At 38.8% G+C, this 25,889-nt stretch overlaps 1 protein-coding gene across 1 annotated transcript in view; it reads left to right on the top strand.

Annotated features, from left to right (window-relative positions):
- CUL5 (cullin 5) overlaps positions 1 to 25,889 on the top strand; it is a 91,758-nt gene that overhangs the window by 41,555 nt on the left and 24,314 nt on the right. The window contains exons 9-12 of the mRNA XM_037505683.2: positions 18,819 to 18,912; positions 20,778 to 20,908; positions 21,174 to 21,281; positions 24,228 to 24,292. Of these exons, the coding sequence (XP_037361580.1) occupies positions 18,819 to 18,912; positions 20,778 to 20,908; positions 21,174 to 21,281; positions 24,228 to 24,292 (398 nt within the window). The remainder of the gene's footprint in view (positions 1 to 18,818; positions 18,913 to 20,777; positions 20,909 to 21,173; positions 21,282 to 24,227; positions 24,293 to 25,889) is intronic.

Raw genomic sequence — 25,889 nt, 5'->3', positions numbered from 1 at the left:
AACTTGAAAGAAAAGATGTGAATTGCTCTTCCCCCATCACCAAATAATGTAAGCATCTCACCAAGTTGAATGATACAGAGTTTGAAGATAAGTTTGTTTTATGCAACAAAGACCCTAAGTGCTATATAGCATGCTTCCAGAGAAATTGCACTTAATGAGAGATGTAAGGAATAAGCCTTGTAGCTTTTTTAAATTTGCTTTATCTGCTTATTTTAAAAAATCAACTATTTTAATTAAAATATGTATAAATATCTGAGGAACAGCATATAGAATATCAAGTGTCTAATAATGAATTGTCACAAAGTGAACATATGTGTAAAATCACCAGAAAAATATTCAGAAATCTTTTATTATACCACCTCCGTATTACTATTACCATTTTTTTCTTCAAAGATTATCACTCTTGTAACTTTTTTTTTTTTTTAAAGATTTATTTATTTATTTATACAAGCACTGGGTACAGTCAGAAGCACGGGAGGGTGAGAGAATTCACCAGAGCCAGAGCAGGGAGCAGAACAGGCAGACTGATGAAACACACTGCTGAGGGCAGCAGCTGGCGTGGCAGGAGAGGTCTGCACGCCATGTAGGACCCTCGCTGGTGGCTGAGGATCGAACTGGTGTTGCAGAGGCTGGGGGCAGCCCTGCAACCCTGCAGCCCAGTGCTCAACTGCTGTGCCACCGGGGAGGCCCACTCATGTAACTTAACAAACTAGGTTAGTATTGATGAATGAACCCTATATAGTTTGTACAGCAAACTTTGGTACAGAGGAGATATAAGGACCAAAATTATAGATTTAATTATACTATTGGGAAATTAAGACTTAATGCAGATGCACTACTATGTTACAGAGCTCAGCCAAATGAGGCCATTATATACTTAATATTTATTATGAATTTGTTAATTACAGTTTTGTTTACAAAGAGAATCGATGTGTTAAAATGAACTATATTTTGATAGAATGAACAGTAAGCCAAGAAATTACCCAAATTCTGGTTTCTCATTTAATATATCAACAGTTTTTATTGACTAGTTAGTAAGAAATAAGTCATTTTCCATGCTAAATATTATTTAAAATGGACTTACTGTCCTAAAGTCTTAATTATGCTTTGATATATTGTAAATGTTTTCTTTGATACTAACTTTAGTTTGTTCCTACCTATTAGGCTATTCTTATTAATGGAAGACTGTTACAAAATAGGATGAATATATTTTACTGTTTGAGTCACTTCTTATGAACTATTTGATAATGCACACCAGAATTTAAGATTAAAGCATGTATTTTTTGGCTTTTTTTTCCCTCTGAAAATTAACTAATTATTGTAGCTTTTCTATTACTTTCTTTGAATTTAGTATGGGATAATCTAAGCCTGATTAGTTCCCAGTATACACATGAAAACAAGTTTCTGGACCCGTATTCTGTAGAATGAGCAAATCTCACGTAGGTAGTATACAGTTGGGAGGCCAGGCCTAATAAAGATCAGATGTACATTTCAGTGTTTATATAGTGCTCTGCAGCTTACTGAATTCTTTCATTTTTTTGTAATTAATTTTCTTCAGCATTCAAGGCATCTGATTACAACATCTGCAAGTGATGTTGCTTTTCTATATTAATATCTCCTGTTTTCGTCAATGAGCTAAATCCATTAATAGTTACTCTTAGGAAGCTGTTGAATAATGTTGGGGATCCTTGTCTCCTGCCATTATTGTTATGGGGAGGGGAAGGATTTTCTTCTTTTATTAAGAATATCATCAAGAATGTTATGCCGGAGGGCCTCCCTGGTGGCGCAGCGGTTGAGCGCTGAGTTGCAAAGCTGCCCGCAGCCTCTGCAGCTCCAGTTTGATCCCCGGCCACCAGGCGAGGGTCCCACATGGCGTGCAGACCTCTCCTGCTGCCCGCTGCTCCCTCAGCAGTGTACTTCGTCAGTCTGCCTGTTCTGTTCTCCGCTCTGGCTCTGGTGAATTCTCTCACCTTCCTGCGCTTCTGACTGTACCCAGTACGTGTATAAATAAATAAATAAAATCTTTAAAAAAAAAAGAATGTATGCTGGGGCCTCCCTGGTGGCTGGGGGGGTTAATGTCTCACCGCTATCCAGCGAGCGTCAGCAATTGAGGCCTTTGTTAGATCCCTGGCCAGGGAACAGACCTGCATGGCGCAGCAGACCTCTCCTGTCTGACCGGCTGCTCCCCTCACCAGGCAATATATTTCAGTCCACCCGCCTGTTCTGCTTCCCACTCTGCCTCTGGTGAATCTTCTCACCCCCCACACCTCTGGTCTACACCCCAGTTCTTGTATGCGTAAGTAAATAAATCTTTAAATAAAAAATAAAAAAGAATGTATTGCCGGAGTCCAGCTCCGGTGAACAGGGTTGAGAGAGGAACCCGAAAGAACCGAGGAATAAAGAAATGACAGACACAAAATAGAGTTTAAGAGAAGCAGGACCCAGGGGATGCAAGGCCTCTCATTCTGTGCGCAAGCATCCCGACCGCCAGGACCAACTCATTTTTATTGATGCAGATGGCTTCCCTCCACTCTATGTTAGTTATTAGACAATGAATCATTTTCTTAGTACTTAGCCTTGTCTGGGCACACAGTCACCACCAATGTTCTGTGCTATCAGGTATATTTTACTCCCTTTCTAATCTTGCCTGTTTCTCAGGATTAGGTTTGCTGACACAAGAAAGGACATCTTGGTCTGGACACGGGCCAGTCTTCCAGCCCATGTTGACCAGTCTTCCAGTTACAACCCTGACATTCTCCATGTCTCAGCTCTTCACACCTTAGGGGTCTCCAACAAATGTATAGATAGGTAGGTAAAGATCTCCATGTATCTATCTTAGTCGTAAAGGTAGTATCTTATTTTATGAAGAAGTGTTAGAGGTATTTCCATTAAGATCTTGAAAAAGGCAAGAATCCCCACTATTTCTGCTGCTATTTAACCTTATCTCAGAGACATTAGCTAAAGAAATCAATTAAATCCTCCCTGGATGGTTGAAGATTTATCTCCTTCATGAATGATACAGTATTTATCTGGTCCGGGAAGTTCATGGCTGACCTCGACTACAGAAACAAATGGTGATTGACATTCTCACCTGGAAAGGCAATAGTACTTAAGACATATGAGAAGAAAAAGACCTCAAGAAAACAGCAAAAGGAAAGCAAGAACAGAATGAAGAAAAGTCAGGAGTCTGCAAAGGCCAGTGTTGGTGCTGGCAAAAGAAATGAAGTGTCTAGCAGTGAGCTGAAGATTGGACAACAGGAGTAATGATTCTGAAGTGACCTTATCTGTATCTGTGGTGATTGTGCATATTTTTCATGAGAGGATTAATTAGACTTTTTATGTGCCTCGCTATTTAGGAAAAAAAAGAAATCAACTAGAGACATAAGAATAAATAAACAAAAGTAAAACTCTTAGTTTGGAGACAATGTGATAGTATGTCTGGAAAACTATAGAAAATCAATAGTAAAACTAACTCATACAATAAAATAATTCAGTAAAGTAGCAGGGCATAAAAACATACAAAAGTCAGTAACCTTTGTAACAGAAATAATAAACAAGATATAATGTTAGGGAAAACCTCATGATAACAACAAGAAAAATTAAATCTTGGGCATAAATTGAACAAGAAATGTATGAAACCTGTAAGAGGAAAAAATTTAATCAGTCAAAAGACACAAGTAGACTTTAAAAAAAAGGGGAAAGATATCCCTTAAATTCTGTGACTCAGAATTGCAGTCAGATCTCCCCTAAGTTAATTTATAAATTCACTACTACAATAAAAATAGCAGCTACTGTACGAAGTTAGAAAGTTGATAACCAGGACCTCCCTGGTGGTGCAAGGGGTTAAGCACAGCACTGTGAAGCTATCAGCAGCCTCTGCAGCATGAATTCAATCCATATCCTGCCAGAGAGCTAACCACATGACACAGCAGACCTCTCCTGTCTCTCCTGCTGCTCCCCTCAGCAGTGTATTTCAGTTAGTCTGCCTGTTCTGCTTCCCACTCTCTCTGGTGAATCCTCTCAACTCCCCTCCTCCCCACCCCTCTGTCCTGTACCCCAATTTTTGTATACATAAATAAATAAAGCTTTTTTTAAAAAAAAAAGTTGATAGCTAAGTATGGAAAAATAAACTTGTGTAAATAGCCAAGGAAATACTGGAAAAGAAAAACTAAAGAAAAGTAGTTCTACCAGACATTAAAACATACTGTACAGGACCTCCCCGGTGGCGCAGCGGTTGAGCACTGGGCTGCGAAGTCTGCTGCGCCGGTTCAATCCCCGGCTGCTCCCCGGCCACTAGAGGAGGGTCCCACATGGCGCGCAGACCTCTCCTGCAGCCCGCTGCTCCCCTCAGCAGTGTACTTCGTCAATCTGCCTGCTCTGCTCCCTGCTCTGGCTCTGGTGAATTCTCTCACCCTCCCGCGCTTCTGACTGTACCCAGTGCTTGTATAAATAAATAAATAAATCTTTTTAAAAAAAAAAAACAAAAACAAAAAACATACCATACAAAACCACCATAGTTAACACAGTGTGATAATGACAAATAGACAGTGGACCAGTCACGTGGAACAGGAAGTCCCGAATTATGTATGAGAAAAGTTGGATCTTAAATCATTGGAAGTATGTTGGACTTTTTTTTTTTTTTTAAGATTGATTTATTCATTTATACAAGCACTAGGTGCAGTCAGAAGCACGGGTGGGTGAGAGAATTCAACAAGAGCCAGAGCGGGGAACAGAACAGGCAGACTGATGAAATACACTGCTGAGGGGAGCAGCGGGCACAGCAGGAGAGGTCTGTTGCACCATGTGCGACCCTTGCTGGTGGCCGGGTATTGAACCGGAGCTGCAGAGGCCGCGGGCAGCTTCTCAGCCCAGCACTCAACCACTGCACCACCAGGGGAGGCCCAGTATGTTGGACTTTAAAAAAAAAAAAAAGTGATGGGACAACTTGTAGCCATTCGGAAAAAGATAATTAGATTTGTATTTTACACCATTGAGAAGAATAAATACCAAATGGATCAGGGATCTAGATATTGAAATTAAAAATGAAATTATACAGGTATTTAATGAGTTTCCTCTTTAACTTTGGTTAGGGAGGGCTTTTTTTTTTTTTTTAAAGATTTGTTTATTTATTTATATAAGCACTGGGTACAGTCAGAAGTGCGGGAGGGCAAGAGAATTCACCAGAGTCAGAACGGAGAGCAGAGCAGGCAGATTGACGAAGTACACTGCTGAGGGGAGCAGCTGGTGGCAGGAGAGGTCTGTGCGCCATGTGGGACCCTCACCCGGTGGTCGGGGATTGAAGCGGATCAGCTTCGCAACCCAGCGCTCAACCGCTGCACCACCAGGGAGGCCCAAGGGAGGGCTTTTTAATGGAATTTAGAATTCTGGGTCAATAAAAGAACAACTGGGCCTCCCTGGTGGTGCTGGGGGTGCAGGAAGCTACCTACATGGCATAGCAGACCTCTCCTGACTCAACCACTGCTCCCCTCAGCAGTGTATTTCAGTCAGTCTGCCTGTTCTGTTCCCCACTCTGTCTCTGGTGAATCCTCTCACATCACACACCTCTGGCCTGTACCCAGTTCTTGTATGCGTAAATAAATAAATAAATCTTTTTTTTAAAATAAAAGAACAACTGATAAATTTGACTGCATTAAAAAATAAAACCACAGAGCTCCTGGGGCAACCAGGGCAGACAGCAGCCTCTGGTGCCTCTCATGCTGACCTCCTTTGCTTCTTGGTGCGTGGTCCATTTGAAGACAGCTCCTGCCTGCTCACAAGACAGAGTTAATGGAGTGTTTAAGAACTTAGAAGACTGTAAGACTCCGCTGGAACGTTGTTCAAAGGGAAGAGCTGTACCAACAGAATTACTCTGAAGTATATTTTCAGGATGAATTTATTATTTTTGTCACCTTTTGGAATAAATTATTTTTCTCTCTTTGGAAAAAATAATGCAAAAATGCACCATAAACAAAGTCAAGAGACAACTGACAATTTAGGGAAAAGTGTTTGTAGCATATACCATGAAGACCATCCACCCTGACACATTAAGAACTTTTTAAAACTGAGGACCCAGGCCTCCCTGGTAGTGCAGGGGTTAAAGTCTCAGCGCTGTGAAGATATCACCAGCCACTGTGACAGGCATGGGTTTGATCCCTGCTAGGGAGCTCTAACCCACATGGTGCAGCAGACTTCTCCTGTCTTGCCCGCTACTCCCCTCAGCAGTGTATTTCAGTGGACCCGCCTGTTCTTTTCCCCACTCTCTGGTGAATCCTCTCACCACCTGCACTTCCGGCCTACACCCCAGTTCTTACATGCATAAATAAAAATAAAATAAATCATTTAAATAAATGATAAAATTGAGGACACAAAAACCCAGTAGAAAAAAAAATTGGGGAAAAGATAGACAAGTCATATAAGTATATATTTAATAATGACCATCAAATGTGAAAAATGTTCAGACTCATACATTCTACATGTAAGTACAGAGAGAAATAGACAATTCACCATTAAGCAAAGGTCACTGCAATTATTTTTGCAGACAAGATCCAACAAAAGACACTAAAACTTATGTCCAAAAGTTTGATATAAAATATTTAATAGGGTCTCTCCTGGTGGTGCAGCGGTTGAGCACTGGGCTGCGAGGCTGCCCGCAGCCTCTGCAGCGCCAGTTCAATCCCCGGCCGCCAGCTAGGGTCCCACATGGCATGACAGACCTCTTCTGCCGTACCCGTTGCTCCCCTCAGCAGTGTACTTCGTCAGTCTGCCTGTTCTGTTCCCCACTCTGGCTCTGGTGAATTCTCTCACCCTCCCGCGCTTCTGACTGTACCCAGTGCTTGTATGAATGAATGAATAAATGAATAAATCTTAAAAAATAAATAAAAATAAAATATTTAATAGGGACTTCCCAAGTGGCGCAGCATGTTGAGTACAGAGCTGCGAAGCTGTCCGAAGCCTCTGCAGTGCTGGTTCTATTCCCAGCCGGCCAGGGATATGCCCACATGGCGCGGCAGACCTCTCCTGTCTTGCCCGCTGCTCCCCTCAGCAGTACTTGTGGTCCATCTACCTGTTCTGCTCCCTGCTCTGTCTTTGGTGAATCTTCTCACCCTCCTGTGCCTCTGGCCTGTACCCCAGCTCTTGTATAAATAAATAAAATCTTTAAGAATATAAAATATTTAATAGAGGGCCTCTCTGGTGGCGCAGGGGGTTAAATCTCAGCACTATGAAGCTATCCAAAGACTCTGCAGCACAAGTTCGATCCCTGGCCAGGGAGGTGACCCACATGGCGCAGCAGACGTCCTGCCTCGCCCACTGCTCCCCTCAGCATTGTATTTAAGTCAGTCTGCCTGTTCTGCTCCCCATTCTGTCTCTAATGAATCACCACCCCCACCTCTGGCTTACACCCCAGTTCTTGTATGTGTAAGTAAATAAATCTTTTAAAAAAAAATTTAATAGAATATTTTTATAGTTTAAAAATATCTCCTAGAGGACTTACCCAGTGGTGCAGTGGGTTGAGCACAGCGCCATGAAGCTGTCCACAGCCTCTGCAACTCCAGTTTGATTCCCAGCCAGCCAGGGAGATTCCCGCATGGTGCAGCAGACTTCTCCTGTGGGGCCGGCCCACTGCCCCCCTTAGCAGTGCTTTCGGTCCTCTGCCTGTTCTGCTCCCCACTCTTTCTCTGGTGAATCCTCTCACCCTCCCGTACCTCTGGCCTGTACCCCAGCTATTGTATAAATAAAAAAATATTAATAAATCTTTAAAAAATTTTTTTAAAAAATCTCCCAGAGAGGGCCTCCCCGGTGGCACATCAGTTGAGCGCTCGGTTGCGAGGCTGCCCGCAGCCTCTGTGGCGCCGGTTCAATCCCTGGCTGCTCCCTGGCCACCGGAGGAGGGTTCCTCATGGCATACAGACCTCTCCTGCCGCCCGCTGCTCCCCTCAGCAGTGTACTTGGGTCCTTCTGCCTGCTCTGCTCCCCGCTCTGGCTCTGGTGAATTCTCTCACCCTCCCACGCTTCTAACTGTACCCAGTGCTTGTATAAATAAATAAATAAAATCTTTTATTTATTTATTTATTTTTTTAAATAATAAATTTTATTTTTATATTCCCCCATACAATTGCAAACGCCCCATTCTGACCCCAATCCCTCCCCTCCCGCCCCCCACCCCCCAAAAAGTGTCTCTGGTTCATAGTTTTTTGTTGATTTTGATTTTCACTTTCTTATAGTTATTCATTTTCCTGGTCCCTTATTTAAGTTTTCTAGATTCCTGCTATGAGTGAGACCATCCGGTATTTTTCTTTTTCTTTTTGGCTTATTTCGCTGAGCATGATCCCTTCCAACGCCATCCATGTTGCTGCAAATTGCATGTGTTTATCTTTTTTGAATGCTGAATAATATTCCATGGTGTATATGTACCACATCTTCTTGATCCAGTCATCTATTTTTGGGCATTTGGGCTGTTTCCAAAGCTTAGCTATTGTAAATAGTGCTGCTATAAACATAGGGGTGCAGGTGTTCTTTGGAATTGATGTTTCTGTGTCCTTTGGGTAAATACCTAGGAGTGGAATTGCTGGATCATATGGAAGCTCTATGTTTAGTAGGTCCAGAAATCTCCACACAGCTCTCCACAGTGGTTGGACCAGTTTGCACTCCCACCAACAGTGCAGAAGAGTTCCTTTTTCTCCACACCCTCGCCAACATTTGTTGTTGCTAGTTTTTTTAATATGTGCCATTCTCACTGGTGTGAGATGGTATCTCATGGTAGTTTTGATTTGCGTTTCCCTGATTACAAGTGATGTTGAACATTTTTCATATGTCTGTTGGCCATTTGCATTTCCTCTTCAGAGAAGTTTCTTTTTAGCTCTTTGCCCATTTTTTGACTGGATTATTTTCTTTGTTGTTGCTGAGTCTCATCAGCTCTTTGCAGATTTTTGTGATCAGTCCTTTATCATTAGTGTTGGGTGCAAAAATGTTCTCCCAGTTGGTGGGGTTTCTCTTTGTTTTTGTTATTGTCTCTTTTGCTGTGCAGAAGCTCTTTAATTTGATGTAGTCCCAGCTGTTGATCTTTGCCTTCACTATCACTGCTTTGGGTGATGTGTCTGTAAAGATGCCTTTGATATGCAAATCCCGTAGTGTTTCGCCTATATTTCCTTCTATGTATTTTATGGTTTCAGGTCTTATGTCTAGTTCTTTAATCCATTTTGAGTTGATTTTTGTGTATGGTGTGAGGTAGTGGTCAAGCTTCATTCTTTTGCATGTAGCGACCCAGTTTTCCCAGCACCATTTATTGAACAAACTTTCTTTGCTCCAATGCGTAGTCTTTGCTCCTTTGTCAAAGATTAGTTGACCATAAATCTGTGGGTTTATTTCTGGATTTTCTATTCGATTCCATTGGTCTGTATGTCTGTTCTTTTTCCAATACCATGCAGTTTTGATGATTATGGCTTTGTAGTATAGTTTGAAGTCTGGGAGTGTGATGCCTCCATTCCCTTCTTTCTTTTTCAGGAGAGCTTTGGCAATTTGGGGTTTTTTGTGATTCCATATGAATTTCATCAATAATTGTTCTATTTCTTTGAAGAATGACATTGAAATTTTGATTGGAATAGCATTGAATCTGTATATTGCTTTTGGTAGGATGGCCATTTTAATAATGTTTATTCTTCCAATCCATGAGCAGGGGATGTCTTTCCATTTCTTTGTGTCTTCTTCTATTTCTTTTAACAGTGTTTTATAGTTTTCTTTGTATAGGTCCTTTACCTCTTTTGTTAGATTTATTCCCAAATATTTGATTTTTTTTGTTTCGATAATAAAAGGGATGGTTTTTTTGATTTCTTCTTCTTCAGATTTTAAATAAATAAAATCTTAAAAAAAATAAATCTCCTAGAGATATTTTAAGGATTAAACAGTGAGTTTATGATGGGGAACCTGAAAGACATTATCTTACAAGTGATCAAGGTTAATACTACCAGTAGAGGGACATAGTGACATTATGATATTTAGCACTAAGAAGAATACAGCATCTTTCCTGTAGTGTTCTTGTAAAAAATGCATAATCTTATTCTACTGAGAAAAAATTATTCAATCCAAATTACTGACTAGCATTCTTTAAAAGTGCTAGTATCATAACAGATAAAAAAAGATTAAGGAACTATCACAGATTTCAGGAGACAAGGAGAACTAACACGTAAATACAGTATGGGCTTGTAAATAGGATCCTGGAATGGGAAAGGGATGTTAATGAAAAGTTGGTGATTTTTTTTTTTTTTTAAGATTTATTTATTTATTTTATATAAGAACCGGGGTACAGGCCAGATCACGGGAGGGTGAGAGGATTCACCAGAGACAGAGCGGGGAACAGAACAGGCAGACTGACAAAATACACTGCTTAGGGGAGTAGCGGGCGAGACAGGAGAGGTCTGCTGCGCCATGTGGGACCCTCATCGGTCGGCAGGGATCAAACCGGTGCTGCAGAGGCTGTGGACAGCTTCACAGTGCAGCGCTCAACTGCCTGCGCCACCAGGGGAGGCCCACCCACAGGCATTTTATTTATTTATTTTTTGATTTTTATTTTTGGTGATTTGCCGCATTCTATTTATTTATTTATTTAAATTTTATTTTTATATTCCCCATACAATTACAACCCCCTTATTTTGACCCCAAGCCCTCCTTTCCCCAGCCCCCAACCCCCATAGAGTGTCTCTGGTTCATAGTTGTTTGTTGATTTTGATATTTTCTTATAGTTATTATTTTTCCTGGTCACTTATTTACATTTTCTAGATTCCTGCTATGAGTGAGACCATCCAGTATTTTTCTTTTTCTTTCTGGCTTATTTTGCTGAGCATGACCCCTTCCAGCGCCATCCATGTTGCTGCAAATTGCATGTGTTTATCTTTTTTGAATGCTGAGTAATATTCCATGGTATATATGTACCACATCTTCTTGATCCAGTCATCTATTTTTGGGCATTTGGGCTGTTTCCAAAGCTTAGCTATTGTAAATAGTGCTGCTATAAACATAGGGGTGCAGGTGCTCTTTGGAATTGATGTTTCTGTATCCTTTGGGTAAATACCTAGGAGTGGAATTGCTGGATCATATGGAAGCTCTATATTTAGTAGGTCAAGAAATCTCCACACAGCTCTCCATAGTGGTTGGACCAGTTTGCACTCCCACCAAAAGTTGGTGAATTTTTAATAAGGTCTGTAGTTAGTAAATTGTCTTGTACCTATACTATTATCCTTGTTTTAATGTACTGTAGTTGTGTAAGATGTTATCAGGGGAAATGAGATGATGGATGTATGGACATTTTCTGTGATTTTTGCAACTTTGTAGCATACAACATGGGAAAAAAAATCTTTGCACTTGCACAGCCGATGTTCTTGTGGAGGTTTGAATTATAGAATAATGATTTTGGTGACAAATGGTGGTGGTGTGGAGATGGCTTCATAAGTAGATAGATTCAGGACATTTGGTTTTTGTTTTTTGAGGTAACACTGGTTTATAACTGGATATGATTCAGAGGTATAGGATCACATCTCTTCAGGTATAAGTTACCAGACCGACCACCGAAGCACCCATAAATCAGGATATGTTTTAGAGGTAGAACTAGTAGGTAGGTGCTGATATTGTTTGTATTTTACAAATGAGGACACTGAAATTGAGAGACCTATAAGGAATGCTCCCAACCAGCTGGAAAATGGTGACACTAAGCCTGTACTTCAGTCTAAATCTGGATCCTGAGTTCCAAAGGATACTGGTGCATACTTTGGAGTACATTAAGAAGATGTGCAGTGTGATATCCAAAGGATACTGCTGCGTACTCTGGAGTACTTTAAGAAGATAAGCAGTTTGATAAATGATTTTGAATGTGTGTATTGCACATACAATTAACATTCTTGGTTGCAAGGGTCAAGAACCATCTCAGACCAAAAAGGCAAATGTATTGATTTGTGTGAAGTCCAATGTGAAAAGCACTAGGGAAAGATGAAAATGAATGAAATACGGATTTGGAACTTAAGCAGAACTTTCTCGGTTTGTTTGTTTTTGTTTTTGTTTTTTTGTCTGTTATTATGTTCTATAGCTGATAGACCTTTATTGTTGAAGCAGGACCATGAGAGCTGCCAGCCTAAAATTTGTTACTTGAGAGGAGGTGTTTCACCTGTTTTGATTAGCCCAGCTCTAATTGTTCCAGCTTGGGTGAAGGGCCCAAATTTGGATCACATGCTTTGTGTTTAGTTGCCTTTGCACATACGTGTGCGCATGCTGTAGTCCCAATGTCTAAGTGTTTGTAGAAGGTATACTGTAGTAATAACTGACTTCTCCAGAGGACAACTTGGCAACTTTGATCCACTTACAATTCAGTGAAGAAGAGAATCTGGAAATAAATTCTCAGAAGCTACATGTTACATTAGATGTAAATGTCAGTTAGGCCTGCTCTTTTACTCTTACTTACAGGACAGCAACATAACCTTTTACAGATCCAGTTACTCATAATTATAATAAGCTCCATTTTCATTAGGTGGACTGTAGCAGATGAGCAATAGTATCTTTAGTAAAATAGGGTAAAAGGCTTCAGAGTTGTACTGCCAAATGGGAGTTACTGACAGCAAAAAGTGACACATAGCAGTAAGAAAAGAGTGAAAAAAAATTATATCAAGATAACTTAAAATCTGTTTATGACTGTTAGATTAGAGGAGATAGTGCACTGGGCTTTGATAGTCCATGAGAACATGCAGTTAGTATTTATTATGTACCTAAAGTACAGGTCTTCTGCTAGTGTGATAGACCTGGTCCCTATATCCAGAGTGCCTGCCACTAGAATAAAATGGATTGTTTATACAGTGAGTAGTGGAATAGAATTAGTGGTGGCAAATCTCAGTCTCTTCACAAAGACTAGGCACGGATCGGCGAGACAGTGTAGTATAGTGTTTAGGGACATGCAGTTTGGAATCAGATGAGGATTTGAATTCCGCTATTATTTTACCAGATGTGTATACCCTTTGGCAAATTATTCAGCTTCTGTAATTCTTGTTTTCCTAGCTGCAAAATGAGATGATACATACTTGTGTTGTCAGAGTTAAATGAAGTACTATGTAGAAAATATTTAAGCACTGAGTCTGTTATGATGTTTTTTTAATACTAGAGCTCTGGTTTGGATAAAGTTGCTTATTGATTCTAAGACAAATAGAGGTTCTTTTAATGTCTGTGCAAAATATTCATTAAAAACTGAATAAGCAACTACTTCACAAATCATAGATTAATATTAAAGTAAGTACTTGTCAACTGACAGTGTTTTAGCATATCAAGGGTATTATCCAGAAAGTCAAAGTAAGTCAGTCTGTAGCTTGTATAACTAGTTTAGAAGTGAAGGAAGCACCACTAGTTATACTAGTAGAAAAAGAAACCTTAGCCAAGCTAGAAAGAGCAAGGGAAGTTGATTTTAAGAATAGCCTACCATTTATAGAACAGATAGATTCTTGAGTACGTTACAAATAATTTCATATAGTTAAAGACCTAATAGTGATAAAGTCATGCCTGGTATAACTTTTAGTTCAACTCCTGTTTTACAGCTGAGACAAAGCAAATTATTACTTATACTGAGTTACATAAATAATGAAAATAAGAATTGTTCTTGTGTTTTACTAAAATCAGTGAAGTATAATTAATTGTGCAAATTCAGTACCACTGAAGACTCCACTATGTCACTTAGCCTCTCTGTTCACCTCATCTTCAAAGACCTGTGCTATTGTTCATTCAGGTGCCTGCTGCACTTTATGGCAGCCATCATCTTTGAAGAGTCTATAGTCTTGCTATACAGGAAGGTAAACCTTCAAGCATATTGATAGTTAAAGTGTTTCACCTTGCAGACCTCTGGGGAGAGATTGCTATGGATTTAGAAGTTGTGCTCATCTCAGGCAAAATACAGGAGTTGGTGGCATATGCAAAAAGTTTTTTTCTTCACGGAGACAGAAAGGGAATACAAGGTGAGAGAGATGGCTTATCACTATCTTTTCCATTCAAGATGTATTTTTGAAATAACAAGTATATATTTAGGCAGACTATGTATATAGTGCTTTGGTAAATCATGGGAAAGAATACAAAAGAGGAATAACATGGTCTCTGCCCTCAAGGAACTGATCTCGTTAAGACAAGAATCTTGAAATAAGGAGAAAACTCTTATCAAGCAATCTGCCTTTCTTTTTGTCTGCATAAAATCATTTTCTAAAGGATTTTCAATACACAGAGATCTATACCATATTTCTCTTCTTTATTTTTAAAAAAGCTTTGTGATGAAAGTTTTCAAGCATTTGCAGGAATAGAGAAAACTGTATAGTGAGCCCCAGCCCCTATATGTAGACCTTAGATTCAATAATAATTATCATTTTGTCGTGGTTGAGCCCTTTTTTCTTTTTTCTTTCTTTCTTTTCTCTTGCATTTTAAAAGAAATTTAGGACATCGTGCATTTTTATGCTAAACACTTCTTTATTACAACATTGTCATGCCTACATGTATTTCATCATATATATGTACTTTGAAAAGAAAATTGTTGAAGCAAAGGGAAAGCATCTTTTATAAGTTGCTGTGTAATACCTAATGATTTTCATAAATATTGTTGTAACTCTTACTGTCGTCAATAATGTACCTGTTTATCTTTGCTGATGTGGGTTTCATCAGTAGATGAATTTTTGCCAATTTCCCAGTATCATAAATTTTTAGGGATTTTTATGTACATTTAAAAATTATTCATGAGACGGGGCATCTTTATTACCATTTGTGTTCTTTTGTGAGTTCAGACTAATCTTTCATAAACTTTTTTTTTACAATAATATCATTTTATTTCCTATCTCTGATTTTCAAAATGATTCATAACTTGGTCCTGAGCTTTTTCTTTAACTTCATACCCTCCATAAATAGTTATTGTACTCAATAAGGAATATTTACTAACTCATGTACATTGTTCTTTCACATCTTTCTCTTGGATTCAGTGTTTTCTTTAATGTTTTCCTTTCTACTTTTGTTACTTTTTTTTTCTGCCTGTCCAAATCCTTCAGAGTCCTTGTAGCCCATTTGCAGTAAAGTAGCCCCCAAATTCACTTATCCTTTATCCATTTTCTCTTATTGGAATTTCCATCCTGTTGTTTTCTGCCATTTGATTTAGTAGTAGATCATAGACTGCTTGGTTGGGTTACTTATCAAACAACTGTTTGTGAGACTGAATATGTAGCCATGGACAGAATAGCCTCTGTCCTTGTGCAGTTTATAGTGCAGTAGTGGTGCATTTATTTGCACTTCTTAGCAAGGTTGAACTTCTTTTCATGTAGTTCTGTATATGTGAAATATGCACATGTGCATTAGTTACATGTTTCCATCTGGATTGTAAGATCATTGAGGGTATGAATCATGTTTAATATTTCTCTATTCCTTTTAACACTTTGCTCAGTTTTGAGAATAATAGCCATTACTAAGAATATCTTGCTCTGTTAATGTAGTAACAAAAGTTGTAAGCAGTGGAATCATGTACCAGCTTCTCATTACAGCTCACGACCTTACCAACTAACTGTGACATTGTCAAATTCTTTATCTTCTCCATGTTTGTTTCCTCTTGTTAAATTTCTACTTCCTAATGTTGTCACCTGGGTTAAGTGAGGTCATGTATGGAAAGCATTTAGCACAATGTTTGGCATACAGTAAATGCTCACGAAAAGGTATCAGCTATTATAAGATTTTAACTTCTCAAGCTAAGGAGAAGCTTCAGCGACCTTTTATTTCCTTAATACCTTTTATATAAGCTGCTTAATTCAATTTTGTCGATTTAGCCTGTCTTTTTAATTCTCATAGTAACCCATAATAAGCACATTTTATATTGTGACTTCGTATATACTATGTGTATATACGTAACTAAATGAAAATTTTGTACGTAACTAAAGAAAAGTTTTATGAAATCATATTCATTGTGGGCCTCCCCGGTGGCGCAGCGGTTGAGCACTGGGCTGCGAAGCTGCGCACGGCCTCTGCAGTGCCGGTTCGATCTCCAGCTGCTCCCCGGCCACCGGAGGAGGGTCCCACATGGCGCGCAGACCTCTCCTGCCGCCCACTGCTCCCCTCAGCAGTGTGCTTCGGTCCTTCTGCCTGTTCTGCTCCCTGTTCTGGCTCTGGTGAATTCTCTCACCCTCCCGCGCTTCTGACTGTACCCAGTGCTTGTATGTATGTATGTATGTATGTATGTATAAATAAATAAATAAATAAATAAATCTTTAAAAAAAGAAAAAAAAGATAATATTCATTGTGATGTGTGCCATATATACGCTGATACTCTTCTGTTTTTTGTTTTTTGTTTTTTTCTTAAGCTGGTCACAGCTATTAAAACTTGTCTCACAACAAACAGTTTGAAATACACTGTTCTATAGTTTTGAAATCTGCAAAATTTGACTACTGCACAGGATTGTATTCAAGTATAAATTCAATGAAATAGGAAAGAGAGGGGAAGTGCAGGGACTTGGAGCTTATTTCTGTGGCACACTCTCATCTCAAACACTTTGTATGTATTATTTCTCTTATGACAGAAATTGATGTTTGTGCATTTAAAAGTCATTGGCATAATTCTCAGAGAGGGACCTGAAAAAACTTTTATTATGGACATTCTTTATACTAGAATAGAGGAATGAATCACCATTACCTAAATTCAACTCTAATTAGTCAAAATTATATCAATTCCAAGAGGACTTTTTAACAAATAACTTAAGGGATATATAATTCACTTCCTTAGCAGATAAATTATTTTGTTTTTTAAGAAGATATATGTCAGCTGGACCTCCCTGATGGCACAAGGGATTAAGTCTCAGCCCTATGAAGCTATAGGCAGCCACTGAAGCATGAGTTTGACCCCTTGCCAAGGAGCTAACCCACATGGCACAGCAGACCTCTCCTGTCTCACCTCCTGCTCTCCTCAGCAGTGTATTTCGGTCAATCCATTTGCTCTGCTCCCCACTCTGTCTCTGGTGAATCCTCTCACCTCCTGCACCTCTGGCCTATACCCTAGCTCGTATATGCATAAATAAATATTAAAAAAAATACATGTCAGCTTTTGTGTACCTTGCTTTAGTACTTCCAATCTGTTGTTTATATTATGTATGTATTCTCATTTTTTGTTTTATTTTATTTCTGAAAACTAAATTGATAAAAATAATTTTGTCTCTAGGACTCAGAAATATGTTGAGCACAAGAAGACCAAATAATTATAGTAGGGAGCAGGAAAGGGGGTGGAGTGGACATCGTCTGCCCCATTTAGGTCATTTTACTGGGGGCTTCCTAGAACACTGGAGCCTGGTCCTCGAACATGGAATATTTCAACAGCCTCCTTTATTATTCTCCCTACCATAACCTCACAACTGCTCTTGATCCTTGGGAATTGGGGAGTAGAAGCTCATTACATTTACCCTCTGTTTAAAACCTTTGATACTTCTGGCTCTAGACCACCTTTCTAGCATTCACTCCCACTGTCTTTTTCATAGACTACTCAATCCACTGTAAGTTATATACGTATTTTTTCAAGATCCAATTTAAAAAGCATCTTGTAGGTATGACATTTTTAACTACTTTAAACAGAAGTAATTCCTTTGCTGATTTTTGTGTGTATGTGTTACTATCAGGTTGTTGGAAAAGTCATGACAAATAACTTAAAGGATATATAATTCACTTGAGAGATTTGTAATTCAAGTAAAAATTTTCAATGTGATCTTCTCCAAAGTAGGGGTTATATCTTATTCTCGTATGTCTCCTGACCACTTTCTTGGTGCCCAAGTAGTAGGCATCCAGTGATAGTTGGCTAAATGAATGTATTCATACTGTTAGAATTTGAGTCTTAATTCTGATGTTCTCTCCAGGTAAGAAAAGACTCTCAAAGTTTATTTTTTCATTCTGTACTATTTCCTTCCCTGCTTGGGCACTTTTGTTAAAAATTTCTGAAGAGAGGGCCTCCCCAGTTGTGCAGCAGTTGAGCGCTGGGTTGCGAAGCTGCCCGCGGCCTCTGTGGCACCGGTTCGATCCCCTGCTGCTCCCCGGCCACTGGAGGAGGATCCCACATGGCGCGCAGACCTCTCCTACCGCCTGCTGCTCCCCTCAGCAGTGTACTTCGGTCCTTCTGCCTGCTCTGCTCCCCGCTCTGGCTCTGGTGAATTCTCTCACCCTCCCGCGCTTCTGACTGTACCCAGTGCATGTATAAACAAAACAAACAAACAAATAAATAAATAAAACATGCCTCTAAAAAAAAATTTTTTTTTCTGAAGAGAGGGCCTCCCTGGTGGCACAGCCGTTGAGCGCTGGGTTGCGAGGCTGCCTGCAGCCTCTGCAGCGCCAGTTCAATCCCTGGCTGCTCCCCGGCCACCAGAGGAGGGTCCCACATGGCGCGCAGACCTCTCCTGCCGCCCGCTGCTCCCCTCAGCAGTGTACTTTAGCCTACCTGTTCTGCTCCCCACTCTGGCTCTGGTGAATTCTCTTACCCTCCCGCGCTTTTGACTATACCCAGTGCTTGTATAAATAAATAAAAATAAATCTTTAAAAAAAAATAGTCTTTAAAAAAAAATTCTGAAGAGAATCTAAACTCTGTAGCATTTTCCTTAGGGGAAAAGATACTTTAGTAACTAGTGTAGAGTATCCATCTTCAACAATTCTGTATTAAGGGTAAGTAAAATATACTTTCATTATACTTAACTTTTTGCTGTAGTTAAACAGTGCAGCCTAATGGAGCTATAAAACAAAGTAGAATGGAATAGATTTGTCCTTATTTGTGCTTCTAGTCACCTTGACCAATTTGTGGTGTATTTCAGCTCATGGAATGCTGTGTAAATGCCCTGGTGACATCCTTTAAAGAGACTATCTTAGCAGAGTGCCAAGGCATGATCAAGCGAAATGAAACTGAAAGTAGGTAAAACATCACATCAAGTTCTTACAGTCTTTTCAGAAGGCATTTTTGAAACAGATTGCTTAATAAATTGCCATTAGGTAACTCTGTTATATCTGTTACTGTAAACTATATTTAAATGATTTACTATTTTGCTCAGTTACAAATTACATTTATAAGATTATATGTTAAGCATTTTCACTCCTTTGGTATCAATACTGTTGTGTGTATGTGCATATGTGTGAGATTTCAAATTTTTTATTAAGTGTAGGACTCTTCATTTAAAGGCTAATTTTAATTTAAAACATAGGGGGCCTCCCTGGTGGCTTGTTGATTGTTTCAATTCTATCACCACTATGGCCTGAATTCGAAACTCAGCCAGGGAGCTGACCCACATGGCACAGCAGACCTCTCCTGTCTCACCTGCTGCTCCCCTCAGCAGTGTATTTCAGTCGATCCATCTGTTCTGCTCCCCTCTGTCTCTGGTGAATCCTCTCATCCCCCATACCTCTGGCCTTCACCCAGTTCTTCTATGCATAAATAAATAAATCTTAAAAAAAATCAAATTAAAAAATTATAAACATATAGTATAGGACAGTATTATGTATTTAGCACTGCATTAACAGTTATCATCCCTCTTCCAAAAAGAGGGATGTATTTTTTTAATTACCTAAAAGTTTTCTTAATTAAGGTAAATTTGGGGATATAGCAAGTACATCACAACCAAAAAGAAAATCAGGGCCTCCCCGGTGGCGCAGTGGTTGAGCGCTGGGTTGCGAAGCTGCCTGCGGCCTCTGCGGCACCGGTTCGATCCCCAGCTGCTCCCTGGCCACCGGAGGAGGGTCCCACATGGCGTGCAGACCTCTCCTGCCGCCCACTGCTCCCCTCAGCAGTGTATTTCGGTCCTTCTGCCTGCTCTGCTCCCCGCTCTGGCTCTGGTGAATTCTCTCACCCTCCCACGCTTCTGACTGTACCCAGTGCATGTACAAACAAAAACAAACAAACAAATAAATAAATAAAAAACATGCCTTGTTGACTTTAAAAAAAAAAAAAAAATCAGTGAAATTTACCCACATCCGTTACTCAGAGTTAACCACATTTTGAACATTTTGACATATTACTCTCCAGTTTTTATTGTATGTTATTTCACAGTCATATTTAAACTCACTTAAGTTCATACATTCTTTTGATGTAGTTATATAGCAGAGAGCATACTACTCAGTAGCATAAATGAAATGTTTGAGTTTCTGTTTCCAAAGCTAAGTAGTTATGTCTGATCTTGTACTCCCTTCCAAAGGATTTATTTAATGGCAACCGTTCTTTATGGTTAGATTTTGGTAAAGGTCATGTAAATAGTATATGTAACGTAAGAAAGTTCTTTTATAAAGTGAAAAATTTTTTATGAATCCAGTTTTATTTTATCTTTTATAATTACTATTCTGACTAATATAGCTTTTTTACTCCTCAACATGGTTATATATTCAATATTATATTTAATTAAATGTACTATTCTGTATAAACTCTTTTACTTCCTAGAATAAAAAATATTCCATTGTGTTGGAGGTCAAATGACTCACTTTTTTAAGAGTAGGGTTGCAATGTGTGATCACTTTTAACTATAATTCTTTTAAGGAATAATTTTTGTCAAAAAAATCATTTTTTTAAAAAAATTAATCATTTTTGTCAATCTGACAATCTGTAATTGTCATAATAACTCCTGAACTAACTGTACCCACAGAATACTATTAATATTAACACCCTCCAACTAATACTTCTCCACACTGTTACTCGCATAGACATGCTATACGTATACCATGATATAATTTAAAGAAAAGATTTATTCTAATGAATGGCATCATTACATGAGTATATTCTATCCTTTCAGAATTACATTTAATGTTTTCATTGATGGACAAAGTTCCTAATGGGATAGAGCCAATGTTGAAAGACTTGGAGGAGCATATCATTAGTGCTGGCCTGGCAGATATGGTGGCAGCTGCTGAAACTATTACTACTGTAAGTTTTCCTCAATGGCAGTGATAGATGTATGTGAAGGGCTTTTTTAAAATCCAGGACAGGTATTTAATATTATAATTGATGGCAGGTCAGTAATACTGAAACATCTTTAGATTTTAAGAAAAAAAATCAAGAAAAAATTTCCAAAAATTTAAAGCGATAGTTAATAAACGTGATAAAATTGTTTGTATGTATGTATGTATTCTCATTTTTTGTTTTATTTTATTTCTAAAAACTAAATTGATAAAAATAATTTTGTCTCTAGGACTCTGAGAAATATGTTGAGCAGTTACTTACACTGTTTAATAGATTTAGTAAACTTGTCAAAGAAGCTTTTCAAGATGATCCACGATTTCTCACTGCAAGAGATAAGGTAAATATTCCTGTGTATTAACACTACTGTCATCATTTACTTTTAAGTTTGTTTCATTGTGCTACTAAATTACAAGCTAAAAATCTAGTTTTTTCTCTGTTAGTTCACAATAACTATACTTATTTTTGTTTTTGTAAGCATTGGTTAAGTTGTGAACTACAATTTAGCTAGAAAGTTGCTTTCGTCCTCATTTTTCAGAGAAAGCCTGAATATTTGATTATTGAATTCCTGATCATCCTTTCTTTAAGATCCAAGTCAAATTACAGCTCTCCCGGAACTTCAATGATTTCCCAACCCTTATCATGTCCCAGAGTTGATTCTTCTGTACTCTCTTCTTTCATAGAGTTCCTGTGAGAGCTGTGTCAAATTTATCCTTGCTTCTCATACCTCCTTTTCCATCCTGTGTGGGATATTGATAATGAAACTTAGTATTATCCTGAGAGTTGTGTCTTTCAAATATCACAAATCTATCACTCAAAGTTGCCATTGGCTTTTCCCCCCTCTTCATTACCTTTCATTACTTCGCAAGTTAGATTTTATTCCCTGTGACTCTAAGAAAATAACCAACTTTCTTCAGTTAAATAAATAGAAAGAGGGGAGGCTGAGGAAAGCGTTTTCAGGGGGGTATGGAGTTATTGAGGTCATTTGAAACATAAATTCAGTGGCCTACTGAGGCTTCATTGAGATGATATTTGAATTAAAATTGAAGATGCTGAAGGAATTAAGTCATGTGGTTGTCTGAGGGAAGATTGTTTCAGCCAGAGGGGAGAACAGATGCAAAGGCTCTAAGGTAGAAATATACTTGCCGTGTTCCGGGAGCTAAGAAGAAAGAGGTCTTGGTGACCACAGAGGGTTGACTGAGGGGAGAATAGCAGGAAATGAAGTCAAAGAGACAATAAGAGGCAGATCATAAAATCTGAGCCATGGTAGAGAGTTTGGTTTTCACTCTTAGTAGGATGGGAAGTCATTGAAAGATTTTGAACAGAGTGACAGGACCTGACTTACATTTTAACAGTATCACCTGGCTGCTGCAAAAAGAATAGACTGAAGGGGGGAGCTAGAGAAGAAGCAAGAATATCAGTTAAGAACCTGTAAAGTAATGATAGAAGCTTGACCCAGAGATACTGTGGTAAAGATAGTCAAAAGTGGTTGGATTCTGATTATGTTATGAAAGTAGACTACACAGGGTTTGCTAATAAATCAATGTAGAATGTGATAGAAGGAGACTTGTTCAGAATGTGACACTCAGTTTTTTGTTCTGGTCAATTAAAATAATAACTGTGCTGAGATGTGGAAAACTTTAGGTGAAGCAGGTTTTATTTATTTATTTATTTTTTATAGAGGCATGTTTTATTTATTTGTTTGTTTTGTTTGATGGTTTGTTTATACAAGCACTGGGTACAGTCAGAAGCATGGGAGGGTGAGAGAATTCACCAGAGCCAGAGCAGGGAGCAGAGCAGGCAGAAGGACCGAAGTACACTGCTGAGGGGAGCAGCGGGCGGCAGGAGAGGTCTGCGCGCCATGTGGGACCCTCCTCCAGTGGCCGGGGAGCAGCCGGGGATCGAACCGGTGCCGCAGAGGCTGCGGGCAGCTTCGCAACCCAGCGCTCAACCGCTGCACCTAGGTGAAGCAGGTTTTGAGGAGCTAGTTAAAGAGAGATTAGGAGCTTGGTTCTAGACCAGTTAATAAATATCCACATGGCAATGTCAGACCCAGAGCTTAAGAGAGGGCATGTATCTGGAAAATAAGTTTGGGAGCTTCAGTATATAGAGATGATTATAGCACTGACACTGGCCAAAATCACCAGAGTTATGACCTGGGTGTTCTAAATTTAGTTGTCAGAAAGGTCAGTTCTCTCTTTTGGAGAGGGCATGAGTGGTATGACAGAGTGGTGTGCAACACAAATAGGAAAAGCACTTTCAGGGAGTGGGCATGATCTGCTGTTTTAAAATGCTGTTGATAGATCAGATAAGATGGGGATTAACCTTTGTCTTCATTGTGGAGCTTGTGAGTGATTTTGACAAGGATTAGGTGGATTAGTGGAATGAAAGCATGGTACAGTAGTTTCCTATAAGAATGGCAGTAGATAAATTGGAGAACAGCGAGTTAGATCTTTCTTCCAGGGTGTTAGCTTAAAGGGAAGGAGAGAAATTCTGGGGCAGTAGCTGAAAGTGGATAAAACCAAGAATTTTTAAGATATAGAAAATTACAATATGTTTGTATGCTAGGGCAACAGAAGCAATGAAGAGGGGAAAAGTTAATGATGCAGGAGATATAGGAGAGGATTCTGACTACTTCAGTTTTATCCATGAAATAGAAAGCCACATCAGCTTGAGAGTATACATGGAGAAGGAAATACTGGAGGTTTGAAGAGAAAAGTGATGGTATAGAAATGTTGTCTAGGTGAATGTGTAGATAGGAGGAAATAGTGTAGTTACAAGGCAGCAGTAAGACCTACCCTCTCTTGATAGTAATAATCATAATATGGCAAGGAACATGCTAAACTCATTGACTTCAGCCTCCCTGGTAGCGTAGGGGTTAAGTCTCAGCACTATCATACTATCACCACTGTGGCCTGAGTTTGATCCCTGGCCAGGGAGCTAGCCCACATGGCCAGCAGACCTCTCCTGTCTCACTCACTGCTCCCCTTAATAATGTATTTCAGTAAATCCACCTATTCTGCTCCCCACTCTGTCTCTGGTGAATTCTCTCACCCCTAGCACCTCTGGCCTGTATCCTAGTTCTTACTTATATGCATAAATAAATAAAAATAAGGCTTTAAAAAAAAATAAAGTCATTGACTTTAAAAAATTCTACAAGGCCAGATAACACCATTAAAAATTAAAACTAATTCATCATTTCAATGTGTTTTTGAAATTGTAACAATTTAGCTGTGTATTTTAATTATAGAAATAATGTTCATATTTCATTTGAAATTATTTGCAGGCATATAAAGCAGTTGTTAATGATGCTACCATATTTAAACTTGAATTACCTTTGAAGCAAAAAGGGTAAGTTTTAAAAATTTCACTATTTTTAAAATTCTTAAATTGTTGGACTATCTGTTATTGAATATGCAAGGTACCATTAACCCTTGTCCTATTAGTTTTTTTGTTTTGTTTTTAGTTTTAGTTTTGTTTACTTTTATGATTTTTGGTTGTTTTGATTATTTACAATCTCTCAGTTTTTAATTGTATATTCTTCACTTGACACCCTTAAGGGCCAAAGTTTATTGGTCATTAAGGGTGACATTTTCTTTATTGTTGTTATTTTTCTCCCTGATTCCTTATTTGGTTCCCCTCTATTCCTCCTATAAGTGATACCATCCAATATTTTTCTTTTTCCTTCTGACTTATTTCACTGAATATAATCCCTTCTAGCTCCATCAATAAGGACTACATGTTTTCTAAGTAAAAATGTGGGCAGCTCTCCCCCCCACCTGTGAATATGTAGGTGCGTCTCCCTTTCTCCTTTTCCTAATAAACTTACACTTTTAAAATGTAAAAAAACAAATTTGAATCTTTTACAGTTTCTCCTTGATTGTTTTTCCTTCCTTATTAGCCACTAGCCACTAAAGTTATATTATTACCTATACAAGCATAGATTGTGATTCATTTCACCATATGCTAAAAAAAAAGAAATAAATTTCAATGTAGATTTTTATATTCCCTTTTAAAAAAATGATCTTTCATTGGTAAAATGAAGTTACTTGTGCTGTCTGTTACAGAAAATCTGAATCAAAATTTAATGAAATATTAATAAATCTGAGATAGTTACTATATTCTCAGAGTAGCACTAAAGGTTAAATGGAAATATCTTTTGATGTATGTTCTAGCTGAGAATTGCGATTATAAACCAATTTTATTCATAATGTTAAAATATTTTAAAAATAACATTTCTTAATAAGGGAAAGTAATTGTTCAGATTTTTGAATTTTAATCATTTTTGTCATTCTTGGGCTCTGTAAGTGAAGGACACCTGGGTCACATGATGCCATAATAGTTGACATAGTTAGCAGGGCATTTATTGTACACTCTTTAAATTGTGAGATACATGGGATAACATTACCCCTTGGGATCTCTTCATATGAATATTTAAATGTCTTCCTCATACTCCCATGTCCCCAAATAAGCAGCTTTCTCAAATAAGTATTTCCCAGTCCCCCACTAGTTAACTTTTTAAATGCATCAGTAATCTTTACTCCCTAAACACTTCAGCATGCAGTTTTTAATGATTTTGGTGTTTGTTTAGATTTTGAGGAAAAATTTATGTGCAGTCATTTGCATAAATATCAAGTATACAGTGTTGTGAAAATTTACAAATACCTATAACTCTATTAAAATGTACAACACTGGGGCCTCCTTGGTGGCACAAGGGATTAAGAGATAGCGCTATGACGTTATCTGCAGCCACTGCATCACGAGTTCCATCCCTGGCCAGTGGGGTGACCCACAAGGTGCAGCAGACCTCTACTCTCTCACTCACTGCTACCCTCAGCAGTGTATTTCAGTCAATCCATCTGTTCTGTTCCCCACTCTGTCTCTGGTGAATCCTCTCACCACCACCACCTCCCCCAACACACATCTCTGGCCTGTACTCCAGTTCTTA

Source organism: Talpa occidentalis, unplaced genomic scaffold, assembly GCF_014898055.3.
Source record: "Talpa occidentalis isolate TD23 unplaced genomic scaffold, MPIMG_talOcc4v2.1 talOcc4.12, whole genome shotgun sequence".
NCBI lineage: Eukaryota > Metazoa > Chordata > Mammalia > Eulipotyphla > Talpidae > Talpa > Talpa occidentalis.
This window is presented reverse-complemented; position numbering and strand designations above follow the sequence as displayed.